Genomic DNA, 13,416 nt, shown 5'->3' with positions numbered 1-13,416 from the left:
TTAATCTCTAGGCCTAGGATGTCCTAAGAGAAGTCATTCCAAACATCTTAAGGGAGCCCTTTGAAAGCAGCAAATTCTATTGACTCCTATCAATTAAGTATAGTTTTCATTTGGGAGAATTCATTGTTATAGACTAACAATGAACACCTTTCCTGCCAGAGTCCTAACATGACGAAAGCCAGAACTTGTCTACAATGAGAAAAGAAAATTAATGTTATCTATTTAGGAAGAAAAATTTCTTTCATCAGAAGGAAGGAAAAAATTATATATTAAATACTCACTATGGGGACAGTTAGGGGGCGCAGTGGATAGAGCACCAGCCTTGAATTCAGGAGGACCCCAGTTCAAATCTGGTCCCAGATACTTAACACTTTCTAGCTGTGTGACCCTGGGCAAGTCATTTAAGCCTAGCCTCAGGGGGGGGGGGAAATACTCACTATGTGCCAAGTATTGTGATAAGTACCTAGATCTGGGAAGGGTCATGTGACCCCATTTGGGGTTTTCTTGGCTAAGATATTGGAGTGGTTTGCCATTTCCTTCTGCAGTTCATTTGACTGATGAGGAAACTGAGGTGAAGTGACTTGCCAGGGTCACACAGCTAGGAAGTGTCTGAGGTCAGAGTTGAACTCAAGAAGATGAGTCTTCCATCACTCTGTCCATGATGGTACCACCTAGCTGTTTTCTTTCTAAAATCATAGTTTTTGCAAACAGCAGAATCAGGACTTGAACCCAGGCTCTCTAACACCAATTCCGCCATTCCATTCTCAGAAGGGAGTGACAGGACAATGACTCCATGCGCTATCATATAGATATGTGACAACAGCAAACAGAATTATGTTTAACAGAACAGAACTGAGAATGTTTCATTAGGCAACCTGAGAGGGAAGAAGCCCAAAGACTGAGAAAAAAACAGCTGAGATAAGTTTTCTGCTCTTCCCTATCTTCCACTAAAGGCAGTTAGCCTGTAAGGGCAAACAAAAGAGAGATTTCTCATACTTTCCTTTTCTGCATTTTCTAAGCTCCAAAGAGATTCAGATTTAATTTAAAGTCAAGTTTCTCTGAACTATGCCTAGGGTCAACCTAGTGCTATCGAATGAATGAATGTGAAGAAACACTTATTAAACACATACCATATGACTAGCTTGATCCTAAGCAAAAAGGATACAAATACAAAAGCAAAGACAGCCTTTGCCCTAAAGGAGCTCATGTTCTAATAGAGGCATACAAGTCATTTGGGAAGTGGAGGAAAGGGAGAGACGCTTGGGTTCGGGAAGTTACCAGGACCATGACCACTGAGAATAGATTGACACTGTCCTTCCAAGAACTCTGTCCGAGTCTGTTTCAGCCTAGTTCCACAACTGGAGGAGGGTGGCAGGTGTCACGGTAACCAAGTATGTTACCGTGGTTGGATGACTGCCCATCTTCAGTCATCTTGAGCAATATCCTGCCACTAGATCCAGATGTGACCTTGCACAGCCTCCCTCCCTTAAATCTAATTCACTTGCACATCATGGTGTCACTTCCTTAAAGTCACGGTCCTCTTGTACCATACTTTGGTCCATACTTCGGACATATAGCTAAGTATGAAGCTCGGATGGGGGTCTTACTGAAGTCACAGAACAGGAAAGGCTCTCTCTGATCAAGATAGGGAGGCCCCAGGGTGGAAGTTCCAGAGATGAAGGGGTTAACACTTCTTAGGCTGGGTCTCTGGTGTGGTCTCCAGCTTGGAGGCTCTGGAGCAAAATTGAAGCCCCCATTTTGAAACTCAACCAGTAGGAGCATATGATCAAAATCATCCTAGCATAGGCCTGAGTCATAACTTGTCAGTTTAAACATCTCTCTTCTTTAGTGGGTTTGTGGAAGGAGGTTTTTGCAGCCTCATAGTGTTCCATTTGAGCATGAGCACATCTGCTGTCAGCGCTGACAGTGCCCCAAGGGCCTGTGAACTATTTCATAAGTGAATAGGATTAACTGACAGAAGCACAAATGTAGATAGGCAATATGTCATGGCTGTTGACTGACTTGCTAAGTGTGGCACATTACTAATGACTTCTATGCATGGCTGAGAGAATAACACTTAAGCAAATTAAATTTCTTACCTTTTATCCTGCTCTAAAAAAAAAATTGGTGTCTAAAAGGAAGGTGACCCAGCTAAAGTCAGAAGAAAGAGCACTGCTTTTTTTTTTTAATTACCACTCATCTCACATATTTCTGTTTTATTTTGCAACCACTTAATATTGCAGTGCCTTAGATTTCCTGTTTTTAAAAAGGAATTCAGTTGTGTCAGACTCCATGAAGCACTTTAAAAGCTTCAGATGAAAGATTCTAAAGAAGTTTAATGTATTTGTTCTCGAGCTTCCTTTGTTGGATACCCTTTTCATTGAATTCCTTCAATTACTAACTCCCTGTGTTCATTAATTAAACATCCTTATCAAACACATTCATCCTGTCCAGGAGCAAATTTTTAGTTGCTCCTTTGTTTTTTCCTTAGAGATCTAGGTGATATTCAAGTTGCGCATTCTTCTTGGTGTTTTATTGCAATGAGCTTATTCACAACATCCAGAGACAAATGGATTTCCTTCCTCCTTTGGTATGTGATGGTTCAATGGAATAAGGATTTGGTGTCAGTCTTGGGGATGGAATCTTGCTTGGCTAGGCCACTTCCTACCTATCTGTCTGACATTTGGCAAGGCACTTTTCCTTTCTAGGGGTTAGGTACCATCTGTAGAGTAATGGAAATTAAACTATATGATCTCTGAGATCCTTACTAGCTTTTCATTAGTGATCCCACACACATGAATTTTTTACAATTTTACATGAATCTTTACAATTGCTTGTTTTTTATATTGAAGATGGCAACTCATCTTTTTAAGATTTAATACTACTTTTTAATCTATATAATCAAGTCAACATAATGTTTTAAAATCCACCATCACACTTCTACCAATGGCTAGCATGTATATAATGCTTTGACTTGCAAAACATTTTACAAGTTGGTTTTTTTTTTTTTCCATTTTATACTCAAAATAATCCTGAGAGATAGGTACTATTATTATTCCTAGTTTGCCATAAAGGAAACTGAGTCAAGAGGGTTTAGGTGATTTGCCCAGTCACATTACTAGTAAATATTTGAGGCAGGATTTTATTTTATTTGAGGGGGAGGGGCAATTTAATAATTTTATTAACAAGGCCAGGTTATTAAAAAGGATGATCATTTAGCCATCTCTCTTTTAGACCAAGGACAAACATTTGATCAAGGATTTCTTGGGAGTTATGAGGGGAGACAAAATGGAAAAATGGAAAAATGGATGATACTTGACAGAAACCAAAGGGGGCAATCCTCTTTGATATTGACAAATTCAAAAAGGGCAATCTCCTTTGATAAGTAGACCTTATAGATAAAAGATGAAAAGGGAAAAAGTAGATGTTTCCATTTGAGGCAGGATTTTAACTAAGAACTTCTTTACTACAAGCTCAATGCACTATCCATGAATCACCCAGGTGCTTCCTAATCTTACCTCTACTAATCTAGATAGTGCTTTCAGATTTTTAGAATGGTTTACATATGTTGTCTCAACTCATTCAAAAAACAACCCTACGAGGTATGTGCTGTTTTTCCATTTTACAGATAAGAACATTTCGGCTTAAGACAAATGACAATTCCCCCCCAAAATCTACCTCCAACTTCAGGAGATCTTATTGGACCAAAATGACCTTAAGATCATAAGAAAACAAAACATTACTTCTGATGGTTGAAGCTATGGAAGAAACAAAATTGCCCTGTAGATTTTCTTCTGTCATAGTCAAACTAGGCTGTTTGTTGAAGAATGTATTTCTACTGTCCAAAAAATGACATACTTAGACATGGGTTAGATGATATTCAAACTGTCTATTATGATGATTTCTTTAGTGTTTTAAAAATATCTTCTATTTTATTTTTTTTGTAAGCATAATCTTCCAACTCACAGTCCAAGTAGATAAGCTTTTTTTGGGATCAACCTCAGCTTCTGATTTCTGCTGCATTTGGTGCTCACCAGCCTGATAGCCACTTCAGTTCTTTCTTCTTCATTTGAAGGCGATTCCGTTCAGAATAGTGAGTATTTTTAATCATGTTTTACTTTATCTCATCAACTGGGGATATAAACTTTATCCTTATTTTATTTTGTTTCAACTGAGACCAGATATTTTGGGAATATTATGCTGCACTAAATAGGACTTCTATTTTAAGAGCCAGAGAAACAGCAGCACAATGAACCAATGTCATTTGGGATTAGGATAAAACTGAACTTTAGAATAGAATTTAGGAATATATTATGATTTTGTAAGTACAAATTATGAATGAATGAAAAAAATTATTAATTCCTTACTAGGAACACAATATTTTACTCTAGTTGAGACTGAAAGCAGGGAAGCAAGCAGTCTCTGTTCTCAAGAGACTCTCATCAGTGGTACTTTGGATGCACACAGTGAATGGCAAGTCATCTCTTAAAATGTTATTTCCCCTCGTTAAGCCACATTTATTTCTGGCGCTGACAATCTGACGGTGCCTAAGTGGAAATAACCTTTTTTAACGTGACTGATGGTAAACGAGACTTTTATAGTGTTTAGAACTAGAAGGGCCTTTAGAGATCCACACTTGGATTTCACTTTACAGAGAACACTCAGGCCCAAAGGAATGAGTGACGAGCCCAAGGCACAGCAAAGCCGAGATTCAAATCGCAGTTTTTTTATTCTCCATCCATCATTCGTTTTTTCCAGCAATGTTGTCAAGTGATCTGCCAGAAGCCAAAGAAATACTGAATCTCCCCCCTGCTCTCCTTCCCGCGGTAACTTCTGCCTTTGTCCGGCTTGGCACGAGTAAGCCCCATCACCCAGGAGAATCCGGCCCTTTTTCTCGCCGGAGGGACCGTAGCTTTTGCAGAGAGTTATCTCTTGCTCTCGGACTGTGAGCGAAGGGGGCACTCCTTTCATAAGCCCCCTCATTCCCCAGGCCTGTGATGGCACCAGTCTGTCACCGCCGCTAAGTTAATTTTTGGGAGACACAGTACGTGTAGAGGGGCGCAGCGAAGGGAAGACGCGCTGCCTTTTTGTCGGAGCCAGGAGGCGCAAGGCCTCCAGTTTGGAAGCTAGAAAGAAGGCCCAATCGCTGGCACTTTAAATGTGACTTTTAAAGCTCCTTAACCCCACGCCGGAACAGCTGTGGACGGCCCCAGCCTGGTCCCCGCTTTCCTCGCCAAGCGCTTCTTTGCGAGGGCGAGAGAGGGCGGCAGAGAGCGCCTGCGCGGAGGGGAGGGGGCTAGAAGGAGGGGAGCCTGGAGGAGGAGGGGGCTGAAGGAAGGAGGGGGCGGAGCCGGAGGGGGTGCGGCTCTCTCGAGCTGGGCCTCCCTCTCCCCCTAGCCGAGAGTGAGCGTGCAGAAGACTGACTAGCGGGGATCGGGTCGCGGTCGTGGCGGCGGGCGGGGCCCGGGGGCTCTGGCGGCTGGCCGGTGGTGGTGGAGGCGGCGGGGGCCCCGCTCGGGGTGTTAGGGGACAAGATGGCGGCTGCGGCGGCCCTCCGCAGACCGGGCTCCTCCTCCTCCTCTTCCTCCTCCTCCGGCACTAGTAGCAGCCTCAGCCGCGGCGGCGCCGGTCCCATCTCCCCGCGCTCCGAAGGGGGATAGACGGGGGCCGCGGCAGGCGCGGGCGCGGGCTCGGGGCGCGGGCGGGCGGGGATGGGGTCCCAGACACTGCAAATCCTCCGGCAGGGGGTGTGGGCCGCGCTCAGTGGCGGCTGGTACTACGACCCGCACCAAGGCACCTTCGTGAACGCGCTGCACCTCTACCTGTGGCTATTCCTGCTCGGCCTGCCCTTCACCCTCTACATGGTGAGTGCGAGTGAGTGTGAGTGCGCGTGTGCAAGTGACCGCCTAGCCATAGCTCGGGGGCATCCCGGCGTGGGGGCGGGGGCGCTGACCCCGCCATCAGCGCTCCTCCTTCCCCGGGAGGACCCCCGCCTTCCTCCCCATCGCCGGCCACCCCCGGTCTCCTCGCCCGGCCCCTTCCCCCCGGGAGAACGCCTGCTTTGCCGGCCGCCTCTGCCCCTTCTTCCCCGTTAAGCCCCTCTCTCCATTGCTGCCCTTTCCTATGTAGGGCAGCCCTCCAATCACTGCTTCTCCATTTGGGGTGACATCCCCTGTCGCTCCCGTTTACGTTCTCTTTCCCCTTCCGTGGAAGCCTCTTCTTCCTTAGGGAGACCACCGCCTCTCCGGCCCCGTGCCCCCTCCATCCCCCGCCAGCCTCGCCGCCCATCCCCTGCTGGCTGGCTCCTCATCCCGCTCTCCCACGCCTCCCCTCCCTGGCGCGGCCGCTCCGGGTTCCTCTCTCAGTCTGCCCATGGAATTGGGTGAGCCGGAGGGGAATGAGGAGCGGGCCGGCTCCCCCTCTCTGCCGGTGGGCACGCTCTCCTCGGAGCTGGGCCCACCAGCCGGGCACCCCCCGAGGCCAGGCAGAACGAGCGGGCCCAGATCCTGCCATCTTCCATAAGCGAGCACCGGCCCCCCTTTTTTTCTCCCCGCGGCGCCGAGCTTCCAGATTGGGCTTACTCCCTCGGGGACTCGGGACACCTCTTTGGCCTGTTCTGTGTGAAAAGAATCTACTTATCCGCTTCCCCTCCCCCCCATTAACCGGTCCCAAGTACTGAGAAGAGCACACTCCGGGGTTTAAAACATTTCTGTAAATCCTTGGGTCCACGTGCTGTATTTGCTCTTTTTAAAGGTTGTGGATTAAAATCTGGCGCTTTATGGTCTCCTTAAAAATCACGCCCTTTCCCTGGCCTCCCCGGACTCTTGTATTTACTAGTCTACCCTGAGGAGGATCATTAATTAGGACGGCGTTTGAGGAGATTGGTTGGGTTGTTTCTAGGCCCTTTTTGCCCACTGGAAGAGGAAAGTACTGCCTGTTGCAGAATTTATCTTTAATCAACTTCCTCAAGTTCCAGTTTTAAAATTGTGTTATCCTTGACATTATCATTGACAACTCTTGGAGATATCGTGACCCCCTCAGATTAAGGTGGGGCGTTAGTTAGACTGTGGGGAAAGAGATGATACTTTAAAAATATGTGTAGCCTCATAACTGCAAGGGAGGAGAGAACAGTACTCTGTGGAATGCTAACTTTGTTCTGAAGGTGTTTTGCTGAAACTATAGTTTCTCTAAATTGGTAATTTTTTGTGGAATTAAAGAAAAGCTAAAAGATTAAAGCAGAATCTGTAAAAAGTACTGACTCCAGGAAGGGATAAAGGTATATTTTGCTATCGTTTTAAGTTTGACCTTATGGTTGGCTGTTTTTTTTTTCCCAGAGAGTTTAGTTCTGTTCTTAGAAAAGTGATAATTTTTTTTACATAAATTTCAGGTAAAAAGGAGATTCTCCATTGGTTTTTACTATATTGAAGCTTTTTTTTTTTTTTTTAATTTCGTGACTGTATTGGGTGGAAGTTTGAGGTGAAAAATGTCATTTTCATTATAATTTATTAAAAAACTGTTTTTCAAGGACTTTTTGCTTGTTATTTTACATTGTAGACTTATTGTATGTACAATTACATACTTTTAACCATTTGTTAACTTGGATTCCACTGGTACTTCATTGCTGTTTGTATATTCTCCAGTGTCCAGCCTTAATATTAAGCAATAAGGAAAAAAAAAATTAATCTGGGCAAAGAGCTGTAGTTGCTATCTTTCTAATTGTGACCTTATAAATATTTCTAACAGGGCATGACAGTTCACTTTAAGATTCGTGCAGGGAGTTGCTGAGCTTTTTCTGATATGTCCAGAGAAATCCTAAATTGAAAACAACTATTTGAGTCATATATGGGGATTAATGAATTTCTTCCATAAATTAACTACTCCCAGGCATTGTCATTACTGAGGAAAAGTCCATTGGCCTAATTAACAAACTTTGTTAAATGAGATTAGAAAAGGGAGGGAAAGAATACAGACAGTTCTTTACTTACCTGGACTGGGTCAGTGACAAATCTTGCTTTATGTAAGTGGACTGGTCCTCAGACCCACATAAAATGATTCACGTATTTTCACATAATGCCAGTTTGCCTGTATTGTGGAGAAGAGAGTCAGGAAGGAAAGAGGCTTCCTGCTTGTGAATCGAGGGAACCTGCAAGATCAGAACCCAGAAGAAGATTTGGGAGGGAAGGGGCAGCCACATGGGCCCAGGCAGGAGAGCAGTGAGACTTGTTAACAGTGGGGGTTGGTGAGCACAAACATGCAGTACCTGAGTGAAGACAGACAGACTCATGGGATTGGATACACTAGGCAAGTGGGCAGAGTAGGGCAAAGGTCTCTTTTCTCTATTCAGGAGGTCTCCTGTCAAGCCCCATGAACAGATGCAGTAGCATCTGTGAAGATCTCTTCCCTTCTGCTTTCCTTTGGAGTTTATTTTTTTTTTAAGGTTTTTTTTTTTGTTGTTGTTGTTGGGGTTTGGGAGGTTGTGGAGCACCAAGCAGAGGAGCAGGTGCAAGAAGAGGGGAAGGAATAGAAAGTGAACAGTAAAGTTAACATAGAGTTGTTTTTTTTAAAAAGGAGTTTCAAATTCTTTTCGTAAGCTGCATTTGTATGATGGGAATTTCTGTAAAATGAGAATTGTCTACTGAGTTGAAGTTAAGGGCATACCTTTTGAAGTTTATTCTAGAGAATTTTCCTTTGAAAAAGTTAGGAAATGTGCTAACTTTTTTTATTTTTTAGAGGATGCAATCAAGGCACTGTGCTGGGTGCTGAAGGGCAGTTAACAAAGATTGATATCACATGTGCTAGACTGTGCTAAGGATGGGGATACAAGAAAGGCAAAGACAGTTCCTATTCTTAGGGAGCTCACATCCTAATAGAGGAAACAACAGGCAAACCAATTTTGAAGTAGATCTTGACTTTAAACCAACTTAAAATCAATAGAGGAGATTAATAAAATAATACAATCTAGAACATACTTGAGCAAAAGATGTAAAATGACTTCTGACTAAGATGCAAAGAAAGCTTCCTGGAAAATGTAATTACATGAAGAGCTGGAGATCTTCATTAAATTTACTGCCTTCTTAGATTGTGAGTTTCTTAGGGCAGGAACTTCTTTTGTCTTTCTGTATCCTTAGCACTTAGCATAGTGCCTGGCATGGAGTAGGTACTCAAAAAATGTTGACTGGTTGGTTGAAATATGAAGTATAAGGCAGATCTGTATCTAGGCCCTGGGAATACCAACACAAAAGTGAAGTAATCACTACTTTTAAGGAGTTTATGGTCTAACCTGGAGAAACATGTAAGTTGATAGAAAATAGCTACATGATGATATTTTGAGGAAGGCATTAGAAGTTCACAAGCTCTATGTAGAAAGTGATGGTTTAAGTGAATTTTGAAGAAAACTGGGAATTATAAGAGGCAGATATAAGATGGCTAGTTTGACTGAACTGCAGCATGTGAAAGAGTATATTGTGTAATTGGAAAGTTGAAAAGGTAGATTAGGCTTCACGGAATAGAGATTATGGTTTATTGAGAAGGGGGCAAGTTGGGTTGATCTGTACTTTAGAAAAGTTTATTCAGCAGCTGTGAAGAAAATATATTAGAGTGGAAAATAATTGATTCAGGGAGACCAGACAGGAGACTATTATGACAGTCCATTTCATGTGACAAGTGATGAGAGTCTGAGCTAGGGTGGCTGTTGTGTAAGTTAAAAAAAAGTTGTGAGAAATGTAGGAACAATCAAGATTTGGTAACTGATTGATTAAATGGGCTAAGTGTGAAGAGTGGAGTATTATATCCAGGTTGTTAATTTGAGTAACTTGGAAGATGATGCTACCCTCAGCAGAAAGGAAATTTTGGTAATGGGTGAACTTTAGGGGAGAAAAAAAGATAATTCTGATTTTGACATATTGAATTTGAGATGCCTACAGAATATCTATTTTGAAATAACTTATAAGTAATGCTGGACCCCAATGGAGAAATTAGAACAGCATGGATTGATCTGCTATAGAGATGATATTATATTTGTGGTACAAATCCATGGCAGGACACACATTTTTTATGATTTTCAGAGAATTCTGTAGAATAAACACTAAAAGCTGTGCCTTTAATTTCAATTTCAGTATTCATTTCCTTGCCTTTTTCTCCATTCCCATTTAGCTAAGATTATAGTTGATGATGTTACCAAGAGATAGTATAGAGGGAGAAAAGGATGTAGTGCAAGGACAAGATAGAACCTTAGGATACCCTCAGAGTTAGGGGATATGATCCAGCAAAAGAAACTGAGAAGGAAAAACTGAAGGGGAGAGAAGTCCAGGAATAGAAAATAAGATACAAGAAGATTAGGAAAGCATAGTGAAAAGGCCAGTTTGGATTCAGTATAGGAAAATATATAGGACATATGACTAGAAAGGTAGGTTGTGAAGAGTAAAAGCAAGGCTAAGGAATTTCATCTTTATTTTTAAAAATTATTTAAAAATTGTCAAACAAGACATTTATTTTCTCTCCCTCCTACATGCATCCATTGCTTTAAAAAAAAGAACCGAAAAACCATTGTAACAAATATGCATAGACTAGCAAAACTGATTCCTGTTGGCCATGTTAAAAAAAAATTCTTATTCTGCATTTTGTGTCCATTGCTTTTTTGTCAGGAGATAGATAGCATATTACCATTGAATAAATTGAGCAGAGCTCAGGAAAGCATGGCTTTTTGTTTTCATTGATCATGGTGTTTGGTTTTTTTCCCTTGGTATTTTCAGTAGTATTTTATTTTCCAGATACATGTAAAGAAAGTTTTCAATATTCATTTTTATTCTAATAGCTTTTTATTTTTCAAAATATATGCAAAGATAGTTTTCAACCTTCATACTTGCAAAACTTTGTATTCCAAATTTTTCTCCCTGCCTCCCCTAAACAAGCAAGTAATCCAATGTAGGCTAAATGTGTGCAATTCTAAACATATTTATTTCTACATTTATCATTCTGCCCAAGAAAAATCAGATTAAAAAGGAAAAAAAAATGGGAGAAAAAAAATCAAGAAAACAACAAAAAAGGTGAAAATACTGTGTTGTGATCCACATTCAGCCCTATAGTCTCTCGATGGCAGTTGGCTCTCTTTATCACAAGTTTATTGGAACTGGCCTGAATCATCTCGTTGTGGAAAAGAGCCAAGTCCATCAGAATTGATCCTCACATAATCTTGTTGCTGTGTTCCATGTTCTCTTGGTTCTATTCATTTCACATAGTATCAGTTTATGTAAGTTTCTTTAGACCTTTCTGAAATCATCCTGCTGATTGTTCCTGATAGAATAATATTACACAACATTCATATATTACTAGTTGATAGATATCAATTCAGTTTTCAGTTCCTTGTCACTACAAAGAGAACTGCCACAAGCATTTTTGCACACGTGGGTCCTTTTCCCATTTTTATGATCTCCTTGGGATGTGTAGGTCCAGGAGAAACACTACTGGATCAAAGGGTACTTTTTTTTTTTTCCTGAGGTTGGAGTTAAGGGTCACCCAGCTAGGAAGTGTTAAGTGTCTGAGACCAGATTTGAACCTGGGTCCTCCTGACTTCAGGGCTGGTGCTCTATCCACTGCGCCACCTAGCTGCCCCCAAAGGGCACATTTTATAGCCTTTTGGACACAGTTCCAAATTGTACTCCATAATGGCTGGATCAGTTTACAACTCCATCAATAATGTATTGGTGTCCCAGTTTTCCCAACATACCCCCCCCCCCAACATTTATCATCTTTTTCTGTCATTTTAGCCAATCTGAGAGGTGTGTAATTGTAAGGGTCCATTAGAGAGGTTAGGCAAGTGCAATTGGGATGTAGTAGGCCAATGGTCTCAAGGTCCCTGGATGTGATTGGAGTTGAGTACTTAGGGACTTCCTTCGTGGGTGGGACCTTCAGCCATGGCCAGATTACTAATCACTCTGAAATTGTGTCAAGAATGGGATGTAATCTCTATCATCTATTGGCTTGTGCTTGTGACCCCATAGACCCTATATAATAAGCTCAGAGGAGGAGGGACTTGACCTCTTCTCTTTTCCACCTTTTCTACCTGGAGCTTGACCCTGGGGAGCGATACCAAGATAGTGCAGGAGGTCATAGAGTGAGGTGTAAACCATGTGAATAAAGTCTAAGCTGCCAAAACTCTCCAGTGCTCTGCTGTGTTCAAACTGCATCCACATGAGATAGCAGCCAGAGGACTTCTGAGGACCTTAAAACAGAGATAAGATTGATATTATATTTATCAGAATTTCTCTGATTAGGCCTAGGAACCAGGATTAACTGTAGCTGAGTGGGAGAGTGGCACTTAAAATGTAGTGGTACCTCAGAGTTGTCTTAATTTGCATTTCTCTGATCAATAGTGACATAGAACATTTTTTCATATGATTAGAAATGGTTTTAATTTCTTCAAGCTCAAAAATTGTCTGTTCCTATCCTCTGACCATTTCATTGATCATGTTTCCTAAGTCCGTTTGCTTTTCTTTGTGGTATTATTTTATAAATTATTCTTCTGGCTCTGCTCAATTTATTCTGCAAAAACTCATAATTTTCAGGGTGTGTGTGTGTGTGTGTGTGTGTGTGTGTGTGTGTGTGTATGTGTGTATGTGTGTTTTGAAAAGTCCCTTTGGACTTTGAGTCAGGAAGACCTGAATTCAGATCCTGATTCAGGACATTTGCTTTGTGACCCTGGCCAAATTTCTTAACCTTTCTTAGCCTCAAGTATGTATGTATTTATACATACTTATATGTAAAAATGGAGGTTGTGAGGATCCAATAAGATGACTAAATACTTTGCAAACCTTAACCCACTACATAAATACTAGCTGTTAACAATTTTCTTACTATATAACTATTTTATTACATTTGTATAATGTAATTTGTTCATCCATTCCTTAGTTGGTGGGTACCTCCTTAGTTTCTAATTAAATTTCTAACTTTTTTGTCACCACCAAAAGATCAGCTATAAGTATTTTTGTACAAATAGATTTTTTCCCCCTTTTTTTGTTCTCTCTTGGATATAAGCAGAGTCCATGAGGTGGCTACATCAAAAGATAAACAGTTTAATGACTTTCGGATATGTTTCAAATTACTTTGTTGTTTAGCCCTTTGTTTTTGAAAAGGACCAGTGGTATCTTGGAATAACTTGTTTGTGATTTAAATGAGGCAGAGTTACACAAAGTATTCAGTCTCACTTTTGTCTTATAGAGCAATCAAAGCCTAGGTCAGGATGACTAGCAATAGCCCAGGAAATAGTGAATCTTCAAAGTCCAACCAAGCTGAAGCACTCCATAGTTCTTCAGGTGTCTTCATGGCCATTGGTACAAATTGTTCTCATTTATTCATTGTTTGGGGGGGAGGACTATGGGACTTTGGGCTGTGGTGTAAGATTTTTCACATGCTTGGGAT

At 41.7% G+C, this 13,416-nt stretch overlaps 1 protein-coding gene across 6 annotated transcripts in view; it reads left to right on the top strand.

Annotated features, from left to right (window-relative positions):
- Positions 1-5,604: 5,604 nt before the first annotated feature.
- The window catches only part of PCNX1 (pecanex 1), a 228,766-nt gene continuing 220,954 nt past the window's right edge, over positions 5,605-13,416 (top strand). For 3 of the 6 annotated variants that reach the window (XM_074290129.1, XM_074290131.1, XM_074290127.1), the window contains exon 1: positions 5,694-5,864. In XM_074290129.1, the coding sequence (XP_074146230.1) occupies positions 5,712-5,864 (153 nt within the window). In that variant the 5' untranslated portion in view covers positions 5,694-5,711. Of the gene's footprint in view, positions 5,865-13,416 lie in introns of all 6 variants that reach the window. The other 3 variants (XM_074290130.1, XM_074290133.1, XM_074290132.1) reach the window with 3 other exon arrangements.

The sequence above is a fragment of the Sminthopsis crassicaudata genome, chromosome 2 (assembly GCF_048593235.1).
Source record: "Sminthopsis crassicaudata isolate SCR6 chromosome 2, ASM4859323v1, whole genome shotgun sequence".
Taxonomy (NCBI): domain Eukaryota; kingdom Metazoa; phylum Chordata; class Mammalia; order Dasyuromorphia; family Dasyuridae; genus Sminthopsis; species Sminthopsis crassicaudata.
The sequence above is the reverse complement of the archived record's forward strand: the minus strand, read 5'-3'. Positions and strand labels throughout refer to the sequence as shown.